The following is a 20,364-nucleotide window of genomic DNA, read 5'->3' as shown; positions in this document are numbered from 1 at the left end:
TGAAGTTTCGTAATTTTTTATTAAATGGACCAAAAAACCACAAAGGAAGTTTACTAGAATAAAATGCACACAAACCAGTCTGATATGTTCAGTTTCTGGTAACTGTCTACTTAAACTTCACGTTTCAGCACTTCTATGAAAATGAGTTTGGAAGTTATTATTACCTTCCCTGTTAGATAAATGGTAATTGATTCAGGATCAGCGACCAGGGGCTTGTGTGAGGAGCGGGATTCCTCAGGGAAGGCCCATCTGCTACCTCAGTTTAACTTGAGGCCTGGGTGAACCCCTTTCCTCTGCACTGAATCATTAAAATTGCTCTAGAATGCTGCTGCACCAAGCGTACAGCCATCTTTCCCCACTTTGCTCTTCCTGTAGTCCTGCCAAAGAGACGCTTCAGTATTTCAGTGTGAAGTACGAAATACAGAGAGCCTGTTCTTGCGGTGAAGTCAGTGCCTGTGGAGACTTCAAAATCAGAGCAAGATATTTCTTGTACAGGGATAGTTGATCCCCTACCTCTCTGATGAACATAATCTTACTGAAATTTAAAGGTGCAGTCTCCAGAAAGGCAGATTTTTCCATGTCAGCCATTTGTACCCGCAGGCTATATGAACACTGCCAAGCTCTGCCTAAGGATAAACAGAGGACAGGAGAAAAAAAAAAAGCAAACCTGTGCCTGCTCCTCTTGTGTTAAACCGGCCAGTCTTGCTTCAGGTGTACATAGAGATAGCAGGGAAGGGTCAGAGGACAGCAATGTGAAGTTCTTCCCGTTAAGTTGTTACCTTGCAGGTCACAACGGCCAGGCACAAGCAGTAACGTTCATGCATAGACACATACATGTTCACCATTCAGCTCTGCACTATAGTACAGGACCATGCTTAAAAGGGAAACATAAATCCTCATTTAGCAGATTTTCAGTGTAATTGAAAGGAGGGAAGGGGGGTGTTCACTTTTCCTCAGGGTTTGGGGTTTTTTTTCTGTATTTTCACTGTGACAGTGACTGAGCACTGGGCCAGGTTGCCCAGGGAGCTCGTAGAGTCTCCATCATTGGCAACGTACGCACTGCTGGGCAACCAGCTCTTGGTGTCCCTGCTTGAGCTGCGGGGCTGGACAAGGTGACCCCCATAGGCCCCTCCAACCACAGCCATTCTGATTGTTTCCAATACCATGCCGGCTTTGGTACACTCAGTCATACTACAATCTTCATTAAAGTATCATCAAAGCCTCATTTGAGATTAAATATTATTACGACTTCCCTAAAAAATTCAGACGGCAGTGTATCAGCGTGACACGAGCCTGGACACCTCACAAAACTACTCAGCACCACGCTCACTCCCCAGCCTCCCCTGAGGCTGCCTGCCTTCCCTCCGGCCACCCCACAGACTTCGGGGGCATCCCACAGGTTCAGGGCCGAGTTCTTGCCCCTCTAGTCGTAAACCACCGCCTGGCCCTCAGCGGAGCCCCCCCCCGCCACGGGCTGCCCCGAGGCCGGCGGAGCCGCCGGACCCTACCGCCCCCGCAGCACGCGCCAGGGCGCGGACTGGGCGCGAGCTCAGCCTCGGCTTCAGCCAGGACGGCCGTAGGTCCTCCCGCCCGCGCGCCGTCTCGCCGAGCCAGCCAATCACTGCTTACAGAGCCGCCCGTCCTGGCCAATCAGCGTGCCCCTAGCCTAAGGCACGCTGAGGGCCGCCACGTGAGCCGCGGCGTCCGGCGGGGGAGTCGCCATGTCTGGCTGGGGCAGGAGCCGCGACGGGGGTGGTGGTGTGTCGGGGCGGCCGCCGTCTGCTGCCGCCGCTGGGCGCCTGTGCCAGCTGCCGACGACCCCTTCGCAGAGCCGCATCTCCGTAGAGGGTAGCGGAGGACGAAGGAACACAGAGTGGCGGCAGGGGTCGGCCAGCGGCGGAGGAGAGTGGGAGGCTCGAGGCACTGACGGCTCCCGCGGCCCCGGGGAGGCGGCGCGGCAGGGGCTGCCCCGAGCCACCGCCGGCCAAGCTCAGAGCGCCGCGGTGCCCCTCACCTTCCACATCGATAGCGCCCTGGTCGGGGCTCTCATAGGTAATAACGGCCACACCGCCACCCCCCGGGGCGCTTGGCAGCGGGGGGAGCAGGAGAGGACAGGACCCGGTCAGGGAGAGGTTTGTTGGTGTGGGCCCCTGGCAGTTCCCTTGCACCTCAGTCGTCTGGCATGGCAGGATGCTTTTGCAGGGCACTGGCTGAAGAGCAGAGCTCTCCTGCTAGCCAGGGTAGCAAAGCTTTTCCTCCCTGAAGTGGCTGGCTTGGTGCCCGTCTCTCATGGCTAGCAGTCTGTAAGTGGGCTGAAGCCCCTCTTTAGGCATGTGGAGGAAGGGTGGCTCTCTTGGAGGTAGTTTTGCTGCTCCATCTCTTTTAACTGGGGTGCCGTCCGCCCCGTGGCCAGAAAAGTTAGCCACATTTTCCAGTGTTTTGGTGCCACAGGTGCTGTTATTTATGGATGCATACCCTCACATGAATGGCTTAGGTTTTGGTTACAACCAAAATACTTAAAGAGTTACCATGTGTAGTTTTTTACAGTTCTGCCTAAATCTCTGTAATACCTGCAGTATATATCTTTATAACAGGTCGGGGAGGAACTAAAATAAGAGAACTTGAGGATTCTTCAGGTTCCAGGATAAAGGTACTATATGCTGTGTGGCATCAAGGCCTGGGCTCTGTTGAGAACATACTGGGTTTTGCTCCAGTGTAAACCAGTGGCTGCAGCAAGTTGAAGGGTGTTGCAGTGATAATTCAGCTCTTTTTACAAGAATGGGTAAAAAGGAAGTGGGATTGAGGGTGCAATTTGACTGGTATGTGAAAGTAGGAAGAGCTTATTGATTTTCTTTTTCCCCAAGTATGCGTTTATTTCCCTTTGTTTTAGGAAGGGAATTAAAGGACCTCTTCCTAGGAAGAGAAGTTAAAATTCAGGGAAAAAAAATTAAAGTTTGTTTTCAGTATGTATTCCTATATAATAAATTTTTTTGGAGTATCAAAAAAAACTCAGTAAGGTTTTATGAACATAGGTTATAAAGGGAACCCATGAAGCTGAAATAAGGATTTTTGGCAGTGTTGCTGTGCAAAACAAAGCCAAGATGTTGATTGACAATGCTGTTACAAGATCTGGACAAAAGAACATTAGAGGGGGGACTGAGAAAGGTAAGTATTATGTTTTTGGAAGGTGAGAAGGGGAAAGAAAACCTACGTTTGCTAGAGTATTTTTATATTGTTAATATTTTACCAGAGTGAATTAACTTTCAGCTTGTTCTTGGACATTGTCATACTTCCTTAAAACAGAAATATGTAGATGTCCTCTTTTCTCAGCTATGAATAGTATCACCTCCTGCCCCCAAACTGCCAGACTTGTGTGAGAATCTGTTCCTTTGAGGTTTCAGCACTTCTAATGAATGCAAAAGCGTTTCTTGCATTATCAATCCGATTCCTCCAAAATACAAGTATTGGTTATAGTTTAACGTCTAATTTGGTATCAGTGCAGTATTAAAATTCAGTAAGATTTTATAATGTAGCCTATAAAACAAATGGTACTGATCATAGCACGGGTGATGCTGACTTCTTACTGCTTGCATGGCAAGTTAGCATTTAAGATTTGATATTGCACATGGTGCCTCACTTTACTAGACCTGATGATGTTAACTGTCTGTTACATGGATCTGTAAGTAATGGCTATATGTTGAGGTTCTGCTTATGTTACTGGTATTTGTCTTCTATGTGCTCCCAATGACTTTTTGCGCAGACAGCATCCATAGTTGTTTATTTGAGGCACTGATGAGGAAGAAGGGATCATCAGAGAGTTGTGTTCCAGCACTAGAATAAAAGGAGTGGAGTAATTGAGAGTTTTGATCTTGGAGGTGCCCCAGATGGTACACAAGCATGTTTCAGGAGACTAGAAACAGTTAACACTACTTTAGTATGTGTGACTGTGTTTTCCCCATGTTTCCTGCTCTTCCACTAATTATGTTCCATTTATATCTTCATTGTAAAATCTCTTTCTTGAGGAGTGTTAACCTCATAAAAAAAAGGAATATACAGTATAATAGCACTAAGACTTTAATAGTGGTGTTATTGGATGCTTTAGAAGTAAACCTTGTTCTTGTAGGTGTTAAAAATAAAGCTTTCTGTCTCCATACCATCTACTGGATTCACTAGGTTTTTCAAAAGTCTGCTGAACAGCAAGCCTCCTTTATAGCTGGAGGAACAGCATTTTGGAACCTGTCATTAATTCCTTTATAAAGATGTTGAAATGCTGCTTTTTTCTTACCAGAACTGGATTTGTACAGGTTTTGCCAATGTTTCAGTTTAAGACCTAGGAAAGAATTTTCTGTTTAAATGCTTCATGTCTATTCACAATCACTTAAGAGGCCTTACAATAGAAAAAGAAAGTCAAGTGTTTGAGATGATTTCTTCCCTACCTTGCAACAGATTCCATCAAACAGCAGCATTTTGGTACTGACTCTGCAGGAAGAACCTTAGACGTTAGGAACCCTGAAACTAATCCAAAGAAACCTGTCATTAACTGGATCTCTCTTCGAGAAAACAAAGCTAAATATGAAGTTATGAAGTGGGCAGGTTAGTTTTAAAATTTTGATTGTATGGTACCTGTCTTTTTTTGGTAAATCTGTTGAATGCTTAAATGTTTTAGTTTTTGCTTTGAGATAACTGATTTGGACACTTAAAGATACAGTTAAGTATTTGCAGTAAAGTGACGACATGAGCTTTTCTCAGCATGGTCATGGAGGACGCTGTAGTTGTTGTGTGAAGACTTAAACTTGCTACTCTACTGGTGTTTTGACTTCAGCCGTTGAAAATGCTGCTGTTTTGTATGTGACCGCAGCAAAAAACTGAGGAATGTTAAATATTGTATATGTTAATAGAAATTACTTTAGAACTTGAAATGTGGGGAAGTGGTTCTTTTTGCAGATACTTAAGCACTTGTCTCAGCCTTCATCTTTTATGTGAACGGCAGTAGTCTTCCAGCACTTTTGACTAGCCATCCTAGTACAAGGCACTGTCTGGGTTTTGGGATTTCCATCTTAAACTTTAGCAGACTTTCCCTGAGTCTAGCATTTCTTACTGACTCAAGTTTACTTCTTCTGATTGTTTAAGGTTTGCCTCCTATTGAGAAAAACTTCTATGAAGAATCATCAAGGACTGCATCTATGTCACAAGAGGAAGTGGAGCTGTGGCGGTAAGATCGTTTCTATTGGGAATCATCTGCTTGGCAAAAATTATTGTTGAAGTATAAAGCCCAGAAAGTTGGAGGTGAAATACAGCGACAGAAGCATTAATGTTAGGGTTTTGTAATAATTTAGATCTTTCTTAGGAACTCTTTTATTAGAAGTTAAACAATAACTAGAAGATGATGTATTAATTAGTTGCTTGGAAAATTAACTTTAGGGATTAACTGCTTCTCTAAAAGTGTTTGATCTAGTTGACTTTTGGAAGGGAAAAAAAATCAAGATGGTTTGTTGGCTTTTGGCTGTTTCTTTGAATTTCATGAAACTGCATGTTCACATTTTCTAGGTCCTTCCAAATATGATTGTTCATGTGTTGAATACCTCTTGGCTGCCATTTATTTCCCCATATATTTTAGTCAAATGCAGTGTTCAAAGCAAATTTCAACTTTTATTACTGTCCTCTTCCTATCTGTCTTGTCTTTGCAAGTGCATCTTGGTGAGTATATGCCTCAGTTAACTGTATGCATTCATTTTGATCTGTTAATCTACATCATTACTTCACAAGAAAAGCAGATCATCTGTTTCAAGCGATTCAGTTCAGGCCCTGGTAATAGCTTCAACCCTTTTCAGTAGTTCTAATGAAGTTGGTGAGCATTCCTGAAGCGTTACCTTTTATTACTTTTCTTTATGCATGGTTCTGGTTTTTCTTTTGCATGCCCACCAGAGAAACCTTGCCACAGTGAGCAAAGCATGGAATTGACATGTTTCCTGAAAGTTTATGTACGTTATTGTTAAAGCTAGTCAAGAGTAACAGAATGTTTGTTCTGTAGGTTCAGAACATTCATTGAGAAATGGCACTTGTGTGATAGAGGGATGTTTTTAATCTAATCTGTTTGTTTTAAAGAGGAAAAGGCAGTAAATGGAAAAAAAAAATTAAACATGAGGAGAGGGTGAATTACCCGTTCTTTTCATAGCCCATACCCTGCCTGAGGTAAAACTGTTTGCTGAATGGAATCTTCAGAAGAGTACAGGACTGGAGTGAAGATAAACTACTTAATACCGCTTAATGGTGGGGAGGGGGACACACACGCAGAATCTCAGTTTTTAATACAGCTTTTTTGTACATTGTGTTTTGGGGTTGCTTTTTTTTTGGGGGGGGGGGGGGGGGCGGAATGTTGAGCTTGGCCTACTGGCCACGTTGTTTTTTCTAGACTGTTCTGTTTGTCTTTTCTAGAGCATCCGGGGAGCTGCTCTGAAAATATTTCAGGAAAGCTTTTGTCAGAGTATAGTGCTCTGACAAAGAGGTGCAATCCATTCCTCTGTGTTCTGGGTTGTATTTAGGTTTAAAAACTTGAAACATTATTTAATTTGTTAATAGAGTGTCATTGAAGTCTGATATGACAGTACTGCAGTTTGTTAATAGCCATATATAACTTCAAATTAGTCATGCTTAAGAGGAATGGTAATTGATGCCTCCAGGAGAAGTTTCTGTAGTAAAGCTTTCGTAAAAGTCAGAATAGCTGTAAGTTTCATTCAAGAGCCTCAACTTGTTTTCTGTTGTTAAGGGAATTAAAAAACAAAACAAAACAAAACAAAAAAAAACCCAAAAAAAAAAAACAAACCTCAGAAAGCCAGTCTTTTATGTTAGCTCTGAATTTTCAGTTAATGAGACTTTAAAGCAATTGCACTTCTTTAATTCTATACAGGAAAGAAAATAATAATGTAACTTGTGATGACTTAAAAGAAGGTGAAAAGCGCTGCATTCCCAATCCTGCTTGTAAATTTGAAGATGTATTTGAGCATTATCCTGATATTATGGCTAATATAAGAAAAGTTGGTTTTCAAAAGCCTACACCAATTCAGGTATTCCTTCAATTTTGATGACCCTAACTGAAGCTAAAGTTAAAAATACATTAAGTATTTGTTGTTTTATATTAGTCCCAGGCATGGCCGATCTTACTCCAAGGAATTGATCTTATTGGTATAGCACAGACTGGTACTGGGAAGACATTAGCGTACTTAATGCCTGGATTCATTCACTTGACTTCACAACCAATGTAAGAACTGCTGACATGTCTGACTTGTGTAGTTGTGGATGCTTCGCCCCTACCCCCACCCCCAATGTGATGGTTACAAATTGGAAATAAGTTATAAACTTGGTGGAATAAGTACCAATTTTGTCACCATGGATTCTGTTAGTAGCAATATACTGAGAAAGTCTAGAACAGTATAAAAATACTGGATGTCAGATGTGATGGACTTTGCCTAGCCTTACATACCCACATTCTAAAGATGGTTTATTGCAGTTCCAAGGATCAGCGTGGGGGGCCAGGAATGTTAGTCCTTGCTCCCACTAGAGAACTGGCACTTCAAGTAGAGGCAGAATGTTTGAAGTACGTATACAAAGGAATTAAAAGGTAATCCAGCTTCTTACTTGCTTGTTAAGTAATATTTGTCTCCTACCACTTGTGGCTTAATTCATCTACTGAAATAATTGCATTTGCTAAGAGAGGAGGGCAAGGTAGTAAATGCGGAGTCTGTATTTCCCCAGTTTCTAGAGTGTCTGTTTTGACTACTTTCATGGTGAAAATCTTTGTTATATAGTCAAATTCTCTGTATTGTAGCTTTGTTGCTTCTTGTCCTGCTTTATGGACAGCTGAGAAAAATCTGGCTGTGTCTTCTCGGCATTGCTGTTAGGTAGTTCTAGACGGCAATAAGATCTCCCTGAACATTATCTTGAGGCTGAACAAGCCTGGTAACCAGTTTCTCACATCATGCACTTCATCCTCTTGATCATCTTGGTAGCTGCCTGCTGGACTTGTTCCAGTATGGATATGTCTGTCTTTCAGTAGAGGCAGGGAGTACAAAAACTGGATATTGTGCTTGAGGTGTGGTCTCACAAGCACTGAATAAAGGGGAATAACGAGCTCTGTCAACCTGCTGGCTACCTTCTGTATAGCACAACAGTTACGCTGCTGAACAGTGTTCAGTTTCTTGCCCAGCCAAGTCTTTTCTGCAAAGTCCTCTTCTAGTATGTTGGCCCTCAGCCATGGAGTAATTCCATCCCCGTTTTTGCTTTCATTAAACCTCATGGGATTCCTGACAGCCCATTTCTCTAGCCTTCTGTGGTTCTTCTGAGTAACAGCCTAGTCCTCTAGTGTACCACCTGCTTCCCCAGTTTGGTTTTACCCACAAACCTGCTGAGAGAGTAGATTTTCATTTAAGCTGTTAAACAGACATTACTTTACTTCAAAACTTAATTTCAGAGCTCTCTGGTAACTTTGTATAGCACTCAGGATTGTAGTCATCAAATAATTAAATGCATGTTCTACTTCCTTCCCCAAAATACTGAGGAGTTTTACAGAGTGTGTTGAGTTTGAATGTAAGCCTAATACCTTTACAAGTACATTGATTGATTTTAACAGCAAAACAAATTAACTTTTGATGGTACTGTTTAGAAAATTATGCATCCTTTCATATGTTCAGCTATTTTTGGTATGAATATTTCCAGAACAACGCAAAACATACTCGTAGCTTAATAGCTACCTTCCTTCCTTTTATGGTTACTTTCACTGCACTTTCAGCAGAAAGCTGTTGCTGAATGTTGAGGGAGTATTAAGTTCATTATTTATTGTGGTGCTGTCAGTCATACTTACTGTGTTTCTTCTTCTTGGTAATACCAGATGGTATTTTTTAAAGTGAAGCAATATAGTGGCGTTTATTTGAAAAAGATTGACTTTACTTGAACCTTAATACACTGCTTCTGTAAACATTTTATTTTTTTCAGTATTTGCATATATGGTGGTGGGGACCGAAAAGGACAGATAAACGTGGTTACCAAAGGTGTGGATATTGTTATTGCTACTCCTGGCAGACTGCATGATCTTCAAATGAACAACTTCATAAATTTGAAGAGCATAACATACTTGGCAAGTAGCTGATACAGAATGCATAATGCACCAGTTGGGAAATGGTTGACCTAACTTTATTAAAGCTTAAGTTCACCCTTTCTTTAAACTCTTCAAGACTTAATTACAATACATCTTAACATTCAGATTGGTGTCAGAGGGATGGTTCATGCTTACCGTAATTGCATTTCAGATGTGGAATATTGCCTAGAAAAAAATAAAACGGGCTTCTAGTACAATAAGCATTTTAAACATGCTAAATTATCACCTCATTTTAGTAATGTTTGCTGGTTTAAAGTTCTTTTTGTCAAAGTCAGTTATGAGTGGATGAAATGCCTTTTTGAAGTTGTCTTTTCCTTTTCTTTTAAAGGTTTCCAGTGACTCAGAGTCTTATTAGAGCTTGTGCAGTAAGCACTAGAGTCACAGACAGTTAATATTTAAATGTTTGGGTGACTGACTTTCTTCTAATCTCAGTGGGGAAAATAGGTAGATAAACATTGTTATGAATCCTTATGTCTTCATTCTTGTCTTTTGCTGTGCTGGACACTTAAAACCATTGCTATTTCATAAAGTACTTTCATATATTCAAATTGAGTTGTCTGCCTAACTGGTGGCTTGTTGCCTAGTTTGACAATTTGGCCCACTTTCCTTCCGTTATCTGCGCTCCTTCCTAAGGCTTAAATACTCATTTTGCTCTAACAAGTTAGCTTCAATTCTAGATAATAGTTGTCAGCTTACTGGCAAGGCCAGTGGTGGTATAGCATCATTAGAAATGTGGTCATCTGGAAAAGGAAATACTCTTGGAAGACAGCAGAGTAGACTGATTGCTTACAATACATGTCACTTGAAGATTCCTTTCTGTATCGCTGTGTTCAGTGTAAGTCAGTATTCATTAATCGGTAATCTGAGTGCTTTTTTTTTCTTTTGACCTTATGCTCATGAAGCGGAAGGAAGGAAATTTGAGTTGCATGTGAATAATTGGGAAGCATTTAGGGGGAAGAGTATACTAAAAAAAAAAAACCTGTACAAATCATGAAGTAGGATATAGAAGGTAGATTAGAGTAGTCCTTTTATTCTTCAAATACAAAAAAATAGTGTAAAACTTACCAACTAATTTTAAAATGGAGGAAAGAAAATAGTTTTCACATGAAGAACTAACTGGCTTGTAAGAATTTATTGCCAAGAAATACAACTGAAATGAGTAATACTAACAAACAAGCAAATAAGTATAGGTAACAAGAAACCTAAGATTATGTCAGTTTGTGGGAGATCTGGTTTATAAACAAGGACCTGGCTACGAGGAATTTGGAAGAAACAGTGCTAGTATCTATCTTACATCTACTACAGCTTTTATTCTTTATTGAGCATCTGTCATAAATAAACTTCAACTACTCTGATCCATCTGATACACATACTTACGCTTTCTTCTCCCCGCCCATTGAAGTACCAGTGTGCTTCATAGCTTAGAAAGCTCCTGCTGCTAAAAGGGGTGTAGTAGCCAAATCTGTATATAAAATTAGTCATGTTTCAGCCTTGCCATTGTATTAGAATCCAACTAGTTAAGGAAGTCTCTGTGAGTCTTTTGAAAATAAATAGAATTAAATCAAGAACTAGAATTCTTGTCTTCTGTCTCTCAGATGATTATTTCTAAGATTTACACAGATAGTGTACAAAAACCCTTTAATAGAATAAAACATCTGAAAATAATGGACCAGCAAAATCAGGACAGTAGAAAGGGATTATCATCAAAGTCTTACGTTTCCACATAAGTGACTAGAAAACATCAGTACTTAAAAGCATGATCCATATAATTTTGATTTATGTAAACTCTACTTGAAAATTAAAGGAGAAAAATGAGACTTGAATGGCAGCCTTCTTCCTTTGCGTGAGACTAAAACGTTCACAAGTGTGCTTGATATTAGAAAAAAGATCAGTTCCAAATAGTTGTGCTCAGACCTTCAGCTCACTTGTTCTCTTTTGGTAGGTTGTTAGTTCTTATTTTGTTACTAGATGAAACAAGTTTGAGCTCTGGATGTTCTGCAGTGTCCTGTTGTGAGCCAGAATGTACAGTCTGGCTTTTTTCCTACTTCTAATGAGGAACTAAATTGATAACTGATATCTTGATCTGTTGTGAGATCTCTAACAAGGTAGAAATGAGATTTCCCCTCTAAACTACCAAAAATTTCTTACGAAGAGTGTTGTGCACAGTTCCACACCCTGTGCTTTGTCAATTTTAGGTTTGTTGGGTTTTTTAGTTCTGCGCTTATTTTCAGACACCAACCAAATTATTGTTCAAACAAACAGTTGTTTCTTCTTCCTTGACTTTTAAGTGCTCTTAAGGGTGTAGGTTTTCTTCTTCTGCCCTCAAATGTATTACTAAATGAAAAACCTTCAAGGAAATTGAAGTGGTGAAATAAAGTTGAACAGGTTTTGCAATATGTTATGGAGTGGATTCTGCAATTAAAATTGTTACCATTAAAATGGTCTGCTCTGTAGTGTTTTGCTGAAACCGTTACCTAAGGAACTAGACACAATAAATAACCTTGTTCTGAGCAGGTTTTAGATGAGGCTGACAGAATGTTGGATATGGGATTTGAACCTCAGATAATGAAGATCCTAATAGATGTGCGGCCTGACAGACAAACTGTTATGACAAGGTATGTAAACATAATGTTCTGTACTGAATACTGTAAACATAAGGTTATTGAAAAAGTTAAGTTCTAAACAAATGTGTCAAGTTTAATAAAAACTTCCACTAGCCTGAATGGGTATGGCATCAGTTTTCTTTCTAATTCTGTCTAGTCAATCCTAATGAGTCATTTCACAGTTTTATTTTCATTTCTAACCCCTTTTCTGATGTTGTATATAAACTATAAAACCAACGGAGTTTTTTCCAAAAACGGAGGTGTCCTGGGAGTGCTAGAATTTGCCCCATCAATTTGAAATGCCAGCTTCCACATCTTCATCTGGGGCCAAATGTGTCTCCTGACTTCCTGATCAATATTTGTGCTAGTCTGTACCTGGATTAATTTTGAAATTACCCAGCTTTTTGGACCTTAACAATAGAAAAATCCCAACAATAATTCTCGTTACTGTATTTTACATTGGAGCTATTGTTTTAGCAATAAAAGCAGACTGGAAACTTGCTTATTACATATCCCTGTAGTAGTAAATTAACTTCTGTCTTCATTAGAAAGGCTCCATAGCTGTTGCCCGTACTTTTAACCTAGAAAGTACCTTTAAAGCTTGAGTGCTTAAACTTCTTAAGATTATTTCTAAATGTTACATAAATTCACTGTTACTGCATGCTCAAGTGTTTCACTGGTGTATGAGAAAGAAAAGAAAGATGAATGTGATTAAATTAATGAATTGGAGAAGGTTTTGCACACTCTTCTTATGTGTGTGTCTTCTTCCATTTCCTGTTTAGTGCTACTTGGCCTGATGGTGTTCGTCGCCTAGCAAAATCCTATTTGAAAAATCCTATGATTGTGTATGTTGGCACTCTTGACTTAGCAGTAAGTTTTTGGGGTTGGTTGTTTTGTTGGTTTGGTTTTGTTTTTTTTTTTTGAGAAGAACCTATGGTTAAACCAGGAAAAATTTTGCTTGTAACTATATGTAAGTAAATGCACGTAACTTAAAATCAGTTCAGACTTAAAAAAAAAAAATCCATATCATTATTTTAAAGCTTCATTAAAAGTTTAGAAAACACTAGAAGAAAAAAAGTAGCAAAGGTGTTTGTTCGTGTGTTTCTGTAACAAATCTTCAGTAGAAGATACTACAAGTGAGGGGTATCAATACAATTGTATACAATCAATACAATTAAAGTTGAATATTGTACTTTGCATTGCCACATGTTCTTGCCTAAACCTTGGTTTCTGCAGCCTTTGCCCCTGTTCAGCCAGTTCTTGTTCCTTCCCTTTCCTTCTGAAGGTCTTCATTCTCATGCATACGGATCCCTATATGGATCTGTGTTTCTTAACTGCTGCTTTCTTCAAAGAGTGGAAGCTCTGTACTGAACTCCTGGAGGGCACTTGCATAGAGCAGGTATATATGTGTTAGAAGAAGAACTCTAAGAAAGTTCAGAACTTCTGATATGTAGATGTAGTTGCATACTTGTCATGCTTATGCAGCTGTGTGTAGTTGGCTTCAGTACCAGTAGGATTTACAGAAATGGTAGTTCTACCAAGGTCTCTGCATCCTGGTCCAGAGATTGCTTTGAGTTCAGTTCTTTTTAAGAAATCTTCCTTTTCACTTCTTTTATTTCTTCTAAAAAAGAAATCTTCCACCTTTAGCGGTAGGGATGAGGAAACTTGGTATCCAATATACTTCTGGGTGGAAATAGGGGGAAAATGTAGTTTTCATCAGTTCTGTTCAGAACTATAATCAAAGGGCATTACTTGTCAAAGGCAGAGGATTGGGCTTTGAAAGATAACAACTGCTATTGTAGCTCTCTTTCTTCATCTCTTTTACAGGAGCTTCTCTTAATTGTAAGAGGTGACTTCTGGGGGGGGGGGGGTGAGGAGGGGTTCCTGTGTAGAGAGGGAATCTGTGTACTTGTTTGATTCTTCAGCCCTTGCCCCAGGGTCATGAGATAGTGCCATGAGAATGTCTAGACCTTTATACTACTCACACAGTGCACCTTAGACATTCTATGGCAGGGGTCCTCAAACTTTTTAAACGGGTCTGGCACGCGGATGAAGTGGCAGCAGGCCATCTGCGGCTGCTTGGTTTCCCCCCCAACCCCTGGCCGGGGGGGGGGGTGTGGGGTGTGTGTCTGTAAATACCGGGGGCCGGATTGAGGACCCTGGGGGACTGTATCCAGCCTGCAGGCTGTAGTTTGAGGACCCTTGTTCTGTGGCAACCATCAAATATAATGGAGTTAAATTTTTATTAACAAACAGTTGTAGGAAGAATTAAACAGGACTGATAATTTCAAATAGATTAGTCTTCTTTAAAAGTTTGTCCCTTCAAGGAAGACTGCCATTGTTCCAGCTTGCTCTGGATTAACGTAATATATACTCAAGTTAAAGTACTTCAATCTGATTTTCACTGAGATTAGGAATATTTGTTTCACCTCACTAGGCTGTTAATCTGTGCCCTCTAAATCTCTGCAAATATATAACCTGGCAAACTGCTTAAAGATAAATTTTACTGTTTTCCTAAAGTGACGAGGAAACATTGAATAAATCTGCATTGTTTGAACTCTAAACTGATACATATCTTGGTTTTAAAATAGTTTTTCATGGTATCATGTTACTAGTTTCATATATCGTAATATGGGATTTAACAGAAAAATTGTTTCCACTTAACATCCCTTTTTGCTGCTTAACAGGCAGTAAATACAGTAGAGCAGAGAGTTGTTGTTATCGCCGAGGAGGAAAAGAAAGCTTTCATGCAGTACTTCATTGACACTATGAAGCCAAGTGATAAAGTCATCATTTTTGTGGGAAAAAAACTTACGTATGTAATCACTTCCCAGTATTACATCTGTTCATTGGTGGGTTGTTTGGGGTTTTTTTTCCCCCTAACAAATACTGGGTAGTTTCTTAGTTCACATAATTACCAAGCATAACAGCTCTTGTCAACGTGTCAGTAGCAGTAGTATGTTTATCTATTCATTTATTCATTCCTCTAGACTGACTAGTAGTTTGGATTTTTTTTTAATGTCATTAATGGTGGTGGTAAAACTCAAATTTCACATAGTAAGTAGATGTTAAGATTCTTGGGTTTACATTAATGTGATGTACTGTTTACTTTCATATGCAACCAGTGCCTACAAGACCTGAGGGGGGGGCACGATGTCACTGTACCATACCTGAGCTTTTTGAGTGAAAAACACAAAAATAATCTATTTCTCTTATATATAAAAAAAGCAAAAAATTATGTGGGGATTATTCTTGCTTTCATACTGGTTTATAATAAGTAACAGCTGACCTAGGTAGGGTTTTGTCCTTAGGCACGTTTAGTTTTTGTTGACACAGTATCATCTTTTGGATCTAAATGTAGATGCTGCGCTTTTTCTTCCCCCAGCCCTCTTTAAGAACCAGTGTTTTATTTTATCCTAGAGCTGATGACTTAGCAAGTGACTTTAGTCTCCAAGGAGTTCCAGTACAGTCACTTCATGGTAGCAGGGAACAGTGTGATCGAGAACAGGCCTTAGATGACTTCAAGAAAGGTAAGTTAGTACCAAAGTACTGGTTTATTAAAAAACAAAAAAAAAAATCAGGAAACGGGGTCTTCCATAAAATTTGGAATGTCTGAGTTAAATAATTTAAAGTAAGTCTTGTTTGTTTTCTTGAAATCTCTATGGAAAAGTCAATATTATGTTAGTCTACAGAACAGTAAATTTAAAGTGTCAAATAATGGTGCTTTCAGTGAAACAGTTCTGTTCTTGATTATGCTGGTAGGGTTATACTTTCATGCTATGTGATCACGTGCTAATAAAACAGTAGTCCTATGGTAAGGATGCCCCCTGACAATATAGTTGGTGGAGTTTCTGTTCTTTTCAGACTGTTTCAGCTAGGCATGTTTCTTGCTTGTTCTGCACCCTACTGTTCTACTTGGGAAGTACAAATAATAGTAAAATGATACTTTGAGTGCTTATTTACCACCTTGTATTTGATGCTAACTGGGTGTGACATGCAACGATTTTTTCCTTTATGTGTTAAGAATAAGTGCATTATACACTAGAAAACAAATAGACCAAAAGGAGTATATTTACTGTTTATTTTATAAACTCCCATTCTCTTTCTGTTGTACTTATTTTAGGCAAAGTTAGAATACTGGTAGCTACTGACTTAGCATCCCGTGGCCTTGATGTGCATGATATTACTCATGTTTTTAACTTTGACTTCCCTCGCAACATTGAAGAATATGTTCATAGAGTAGGTCGTACCGGAAGAGCAGGGTAAGCATTTGTAAGAGAAGAGTAACGTGTTGTCAGTGTTTTATACAGTGCATAGGTGTTTGTCTTGCCAAATACTAGACCTACAGGTGATGTGGGGTGGGGGAGTGAAGTCTTCAGGGTCTAGCCAAGTATGTTTTAGATAATGTACTGCTTCATGTTTTGAAATTAGTTCACTTAAATGTAAGGCAAACAAGTGTTCCACTCTTCTGTTACTTCATTGAAGTGGATAGGAACGAGGGCTGTTTGACAGCTGGTTTAAATGCTGAAGAATTATGGTTCAAAACATTGTCTGTGTAGATAATCTGAAATGTCACTTCCTTGTCTATCTCTTCGTGAGCCACTAAGTTGTTTAGTTTCCTAGGCAGCCCATTGGGAAAAACTTATATAATTTCAAAGTTTTCAGCCTGTCATGGTGGTGTAGTTTGGTGCTAGAATTTCTGAATGCTGCTTTCCCAGGTTGGCACAAGTGCAGTTTTTCTTTTGTATGTGTTTATTTTATTAATGGTATGTATGTATGCCTTTTCATGCTTAAATATGTTGTCTTTATGCTAGGTTTATTGTCTAAAAGTCTCAATTAGTTGTGCCTTTGCTCCGTATTAGGTGAATTGCCGTATTACGATCTTTATGAAAAGTTGCTTTGTGTCACATGCATAGTAAATACTCAAGCCAGTTTTATTTACCAGTTCAATAACACTGCCTTACAACTTATTACTGTATAGTTCAGTAGGAAAAGCCTAGCAGTAGTTGTTTTGAAGATCAACAGTTATTTTATTCCTTGTTTTAGACGTACTGGGAAGGCAGTAACACTTGTCACCAAGAATGATTGGAGAGTTGCATCTGAGCTGATTGAAATTCTGGAAAGAGCAAACCAAGTAAGAATACACGTTACTGGGTAGGAATTGTTTTGGTTCTGGGTTACGACCTGAAACTGTTTGTGAAGGTCTAAGCCTACTTAGACCTTTCTTGGTGAGTGTTTGTAGGGTCTTGTGCAAAAAATCGGTGCTTAAGTCTGTCTTGCTGTGGATATCCTTATCTGTATTTTACCTTACAGGTGAGTCCCAGAAAAGAACCGGGAGCTTTAATCAAAGCCTTCTGTGTCCAAAGAAAGGACATAGACACTTGCTGAGGAATAATAGTATATATTTTATTCCATTTGTATTTCACTTCTGGATGCATGTTTAGATTTAAAACTGACCTTGTCCTTCTGCTGCTTTCTTATCAGGTAGTTCCAGACGGGCTTATTGCAATGGCAGAAAGATACAAACAATTTCAAATCAGAAAAGAAACTGAAAAGGATATGCGAAGACCTCGGAGAAAGCCCTCAAAATAACTGTAATCGAAGTTCAAAACTTAGTGAAACAAAATTATTATAGTTAGTCTTAGCCTCTGTGGGCTTGGATTTAGAAGTTTGTCTTGGTTGTTTTCTGTACCTGTGCTATTAAAATGAGTTTTAAATAGTGGTTTAGGAAAAAAAAACCTGGATTAACTTTATATAGAATTAAATCTGGTTTTGCACTTAGACACTACTTTCACTTAATTTCATTATTCTAGTGTGATGTGCATGATTCTAAAGCCATTACCTACTGGTTAAAAACAAATACTGTGGAGTTGTTTGGTGGTTGGTTGTGGGGTTTTTTTTTTAGTTAAATGCCATATTAATATATAAAAATATAAAAAACAATCTTTAGTTTCAGAAAACTGGATGAGTGACTGTAAGCAGTTTGTCACTGACTTCAAAATAGTGTACTTCTGCATTGATACACCACATCTGGCAGTATTTCTAGGGATAACTTGGTTATTTGAGAACCGCTGTGTTTGCAGTAACTGATGTCTGCTGAAGCAAGTTTTGTTTTGGTTTGGGTTTTTTTTGTTTATTCTGAAACATTGAAAAACATTTTTGTTAAGACTTGTGTTTTAAGGGTTTTTTTGAGAGAAGTCTACATTTCCTCCTGATGGAGGAGAGCATAACAAGAAGTATGTGTTCGTGACTAACTGGGGGGAAAAAAACAGCTTCCGTCTACTCTTGTTCTCATGAATGTAATTTTCTAGCTTAAGGAAGAAAAACAGTTTACTAGAGCAATGTTAATAAAATCATGAAGAAAAAATATATTTGAAGGTCAGCTTTTATTTCTTTGAGATAAAGTTGATTCAAATTTTACATTTGGATGTCAGGTTCTTTCACACAGACCCCTAATGATAGTGGGGTCTGTTTTCACTCTTTGGAAGTTGTATGGGAAGGACCTTAATTTAATGCTTGGTCTTAGCTTGTGTTTACTTATATGTCATATGAGTAAATGGAAAACCTAATAAACTGAATCTAGTGAGATGATAATATTTTAGTGAAATTACTCTTTAAATGTTCTTCTGACCTTACCTCTTTTTTTATTTGCTCGTAATTGAGGTGAAATCTGGGCATTATTTAAGCCAGTAGGTTATTTTGCTTTCAAAAAGTAGGCTAAAAATAGAGACTTCCCATGGCTTCTTTAAGAAAAAGCAAAAGATGTATTTACTTAAAGCACAGCAGTTCCTAAATGCTGTGTATTTATCACCTGCACAGTTTTAGTAATAGGAAATAATTATTCATTTTTCCTGCCACACACACTCTTCCACGTAAGAAAAATTGAGCTGAATACTGATTCTGAAAATATCAAAACCAAAATACAGCATGAATCTGACAACTTTTCACGTGGAGAGTCTTCCTCCTTGATGCAGGTTGAAGATAGAAATCTTGTAGAAAGAGATACCTCATTAACGCTCATTAGCACAGTAACTTTTATTCTGTTGCAGCACATTAGATACTGATTGCTTCCCATCCAAAGTCCAGTGAAAAGACTAATTTCCAAACCAATTCTGAAGACTCAGAAAAGATCAGTTATTTCTGGAACTTTGTATTGTTTTGATAGTCTGTTCACTGTTGCTGGTGGTTGTCCTCTGCAAAAAGTCTTCATCCACCCACTTGATCTTGCTAACTTCTGGTTTATGTCAGAGTAACTGCAGTGACTTCCTTCTGAAAGCCAGAGTGTATTTGGGGTATTTTGCAGTGGACCTTCATTTTAAATAAAATTGTCATTTTCCACTTTACGCAGTCATTGATACCTTTATATTTGGAATCCTAGAAGTTGCACGGGAAATTAACTTGCAAATTCTTCTATACATTCTTAGTATACCTTGAAGATATTTTGCAGGTGACATCTACATTTGGATAGGGAAGAAAAAAATTACTTAATGTTCTGTTTTCTTTGAAGGGTTACAACTGAGCAGTGTAACTGAGGTATACAGTTTTTCTTTTAGTGTTCTTGATTTTGTTTTGCTTTTTATAGCATCAGACTACTGAGGAGTAACGTGAGGTACAAAACTTCTGGCTTTAAATATGCAAATTTACATGATTAGCTAGTTATTGTAAACAATGATTATTTTTTTTTAGACTCTCCTGAAATACTGGGAATCTGTTGTTCAATTGATCATTTATTTGTCTTGAAAGGAAGTCACTGCTCACTTTATCTTCCAGGCTGAGCAAGCTGTATTTGGGAATAAAGAAATGTGGCAGCTGAGTGTTTTGCAGGCACTCCAGAAAATACCCCAGATACTTCCAAAAGCAGTGATCCAGGGCTGCCCAATGCCAGTCTGTGTCCTTTGGCCACATGACACATGAGTGGAAAAAAGCAGTTTTGACATGGTATGAAAAGAATTTTTCCAACTTTTTGGTGTATTTCATTTTAAGTTGCTCTAGAAGGTACTTCAGAAGCTTAAGACAACCTTTCCTGTTAAGTAAATAAGAATTTATTAGGTACCTTCTACATAGTTCTAAATAAATACACATTATTCATGAAAACAATAAAACTGTTCTTACTCAAATAACATTTTCGATAATGTTTTGAATAAAATCTGAAAATAAGTGCAGCAGTAGGCTGGATAATCCTAGAACTACTGTGTATGAAGTTAAATTCTAGCAATGAAGGATTTGTACTTTAAATGACAGCTTTTGAGCGTACACAGCTTTCACTGGTAGCAGCAGTGACCCAGATATAAAGTGTTGGTCAGAAGCCTGCTCACACAGTGCAGTCTCCCAGCTGCAGATGCTACCAGTATGACATAACCTTGGAGCACTGTTTAAGATTAAAGCTGCACTTTTGGCTTGGGTTTATGCTGAAGGAAATGCCATGACCTTCCTGTGGCATGCCACAAGGGGAAGAGGTATGTATGTTGTGCAGCGTACTGCTAGGTAGGGGCATAGCATGTCTGATAATATTCATAAAGCAAAGACAAAGAATTACGCATTAGTTGTCTTGTGACTTTCTTGATTCAGTATAAGATGTAATTAAGTAAACTAAGAATTTGGTTTGCTGTT

General features: G+C 38.9%; 1 protein-coding gene across 1 annotated transcript; it reads left to right on the top strand.

The window, feature by feature from the left end:
- Positions 1–28: 28 nt before the first annotated feature.
- Positions 29–19,406, top strand: DDX43 (DEAD-box helicase 43). The gene is made up of 16 exons (XM_080388794.1): positions 29–2,052; positions 2,595–2,650; positions 3,033–3,165; positions 4,486–4,593; positions 5,131–5,212; positions 6,908–7,064; positions 7,140–7,258; positions 7,508–7,618; positions 8,989–9,130; positions 11,666–11,766; positions 12,537–12,624; positions 14,442–14,569; positions 15,175–15,284; positions 15,878–16,016; positions 16,801–16,888; positions 17,239–19,406. Exons 1-16 carry the CDS (start codon positions 1,722–1,724, stop codon positions 17,344–17,346), a joined length of 2,001 nt encoding a protein of 666 aa, XP_080244920.1. The 5' UTR covers positions 29–1,721; the 3' UTR covers positions 17,347–19,406.
- Positions 19,407–20,364: the final 958 nt, after the last annotated feature.

This window comes from Falco punctatus, assembly GCF_963210335.1.
Source record: "Falco punctatus genome assembly, chromosome: 5".
Taxonomy (NCBI): Eukaryota; Metazoa; Chordata; class Aves; order Falconiformes; family Falconidae; genus Falco; species Falco punctatus.
This window is presented reverse-complemented; position numbering and strand designations above follow the sequence as displayed.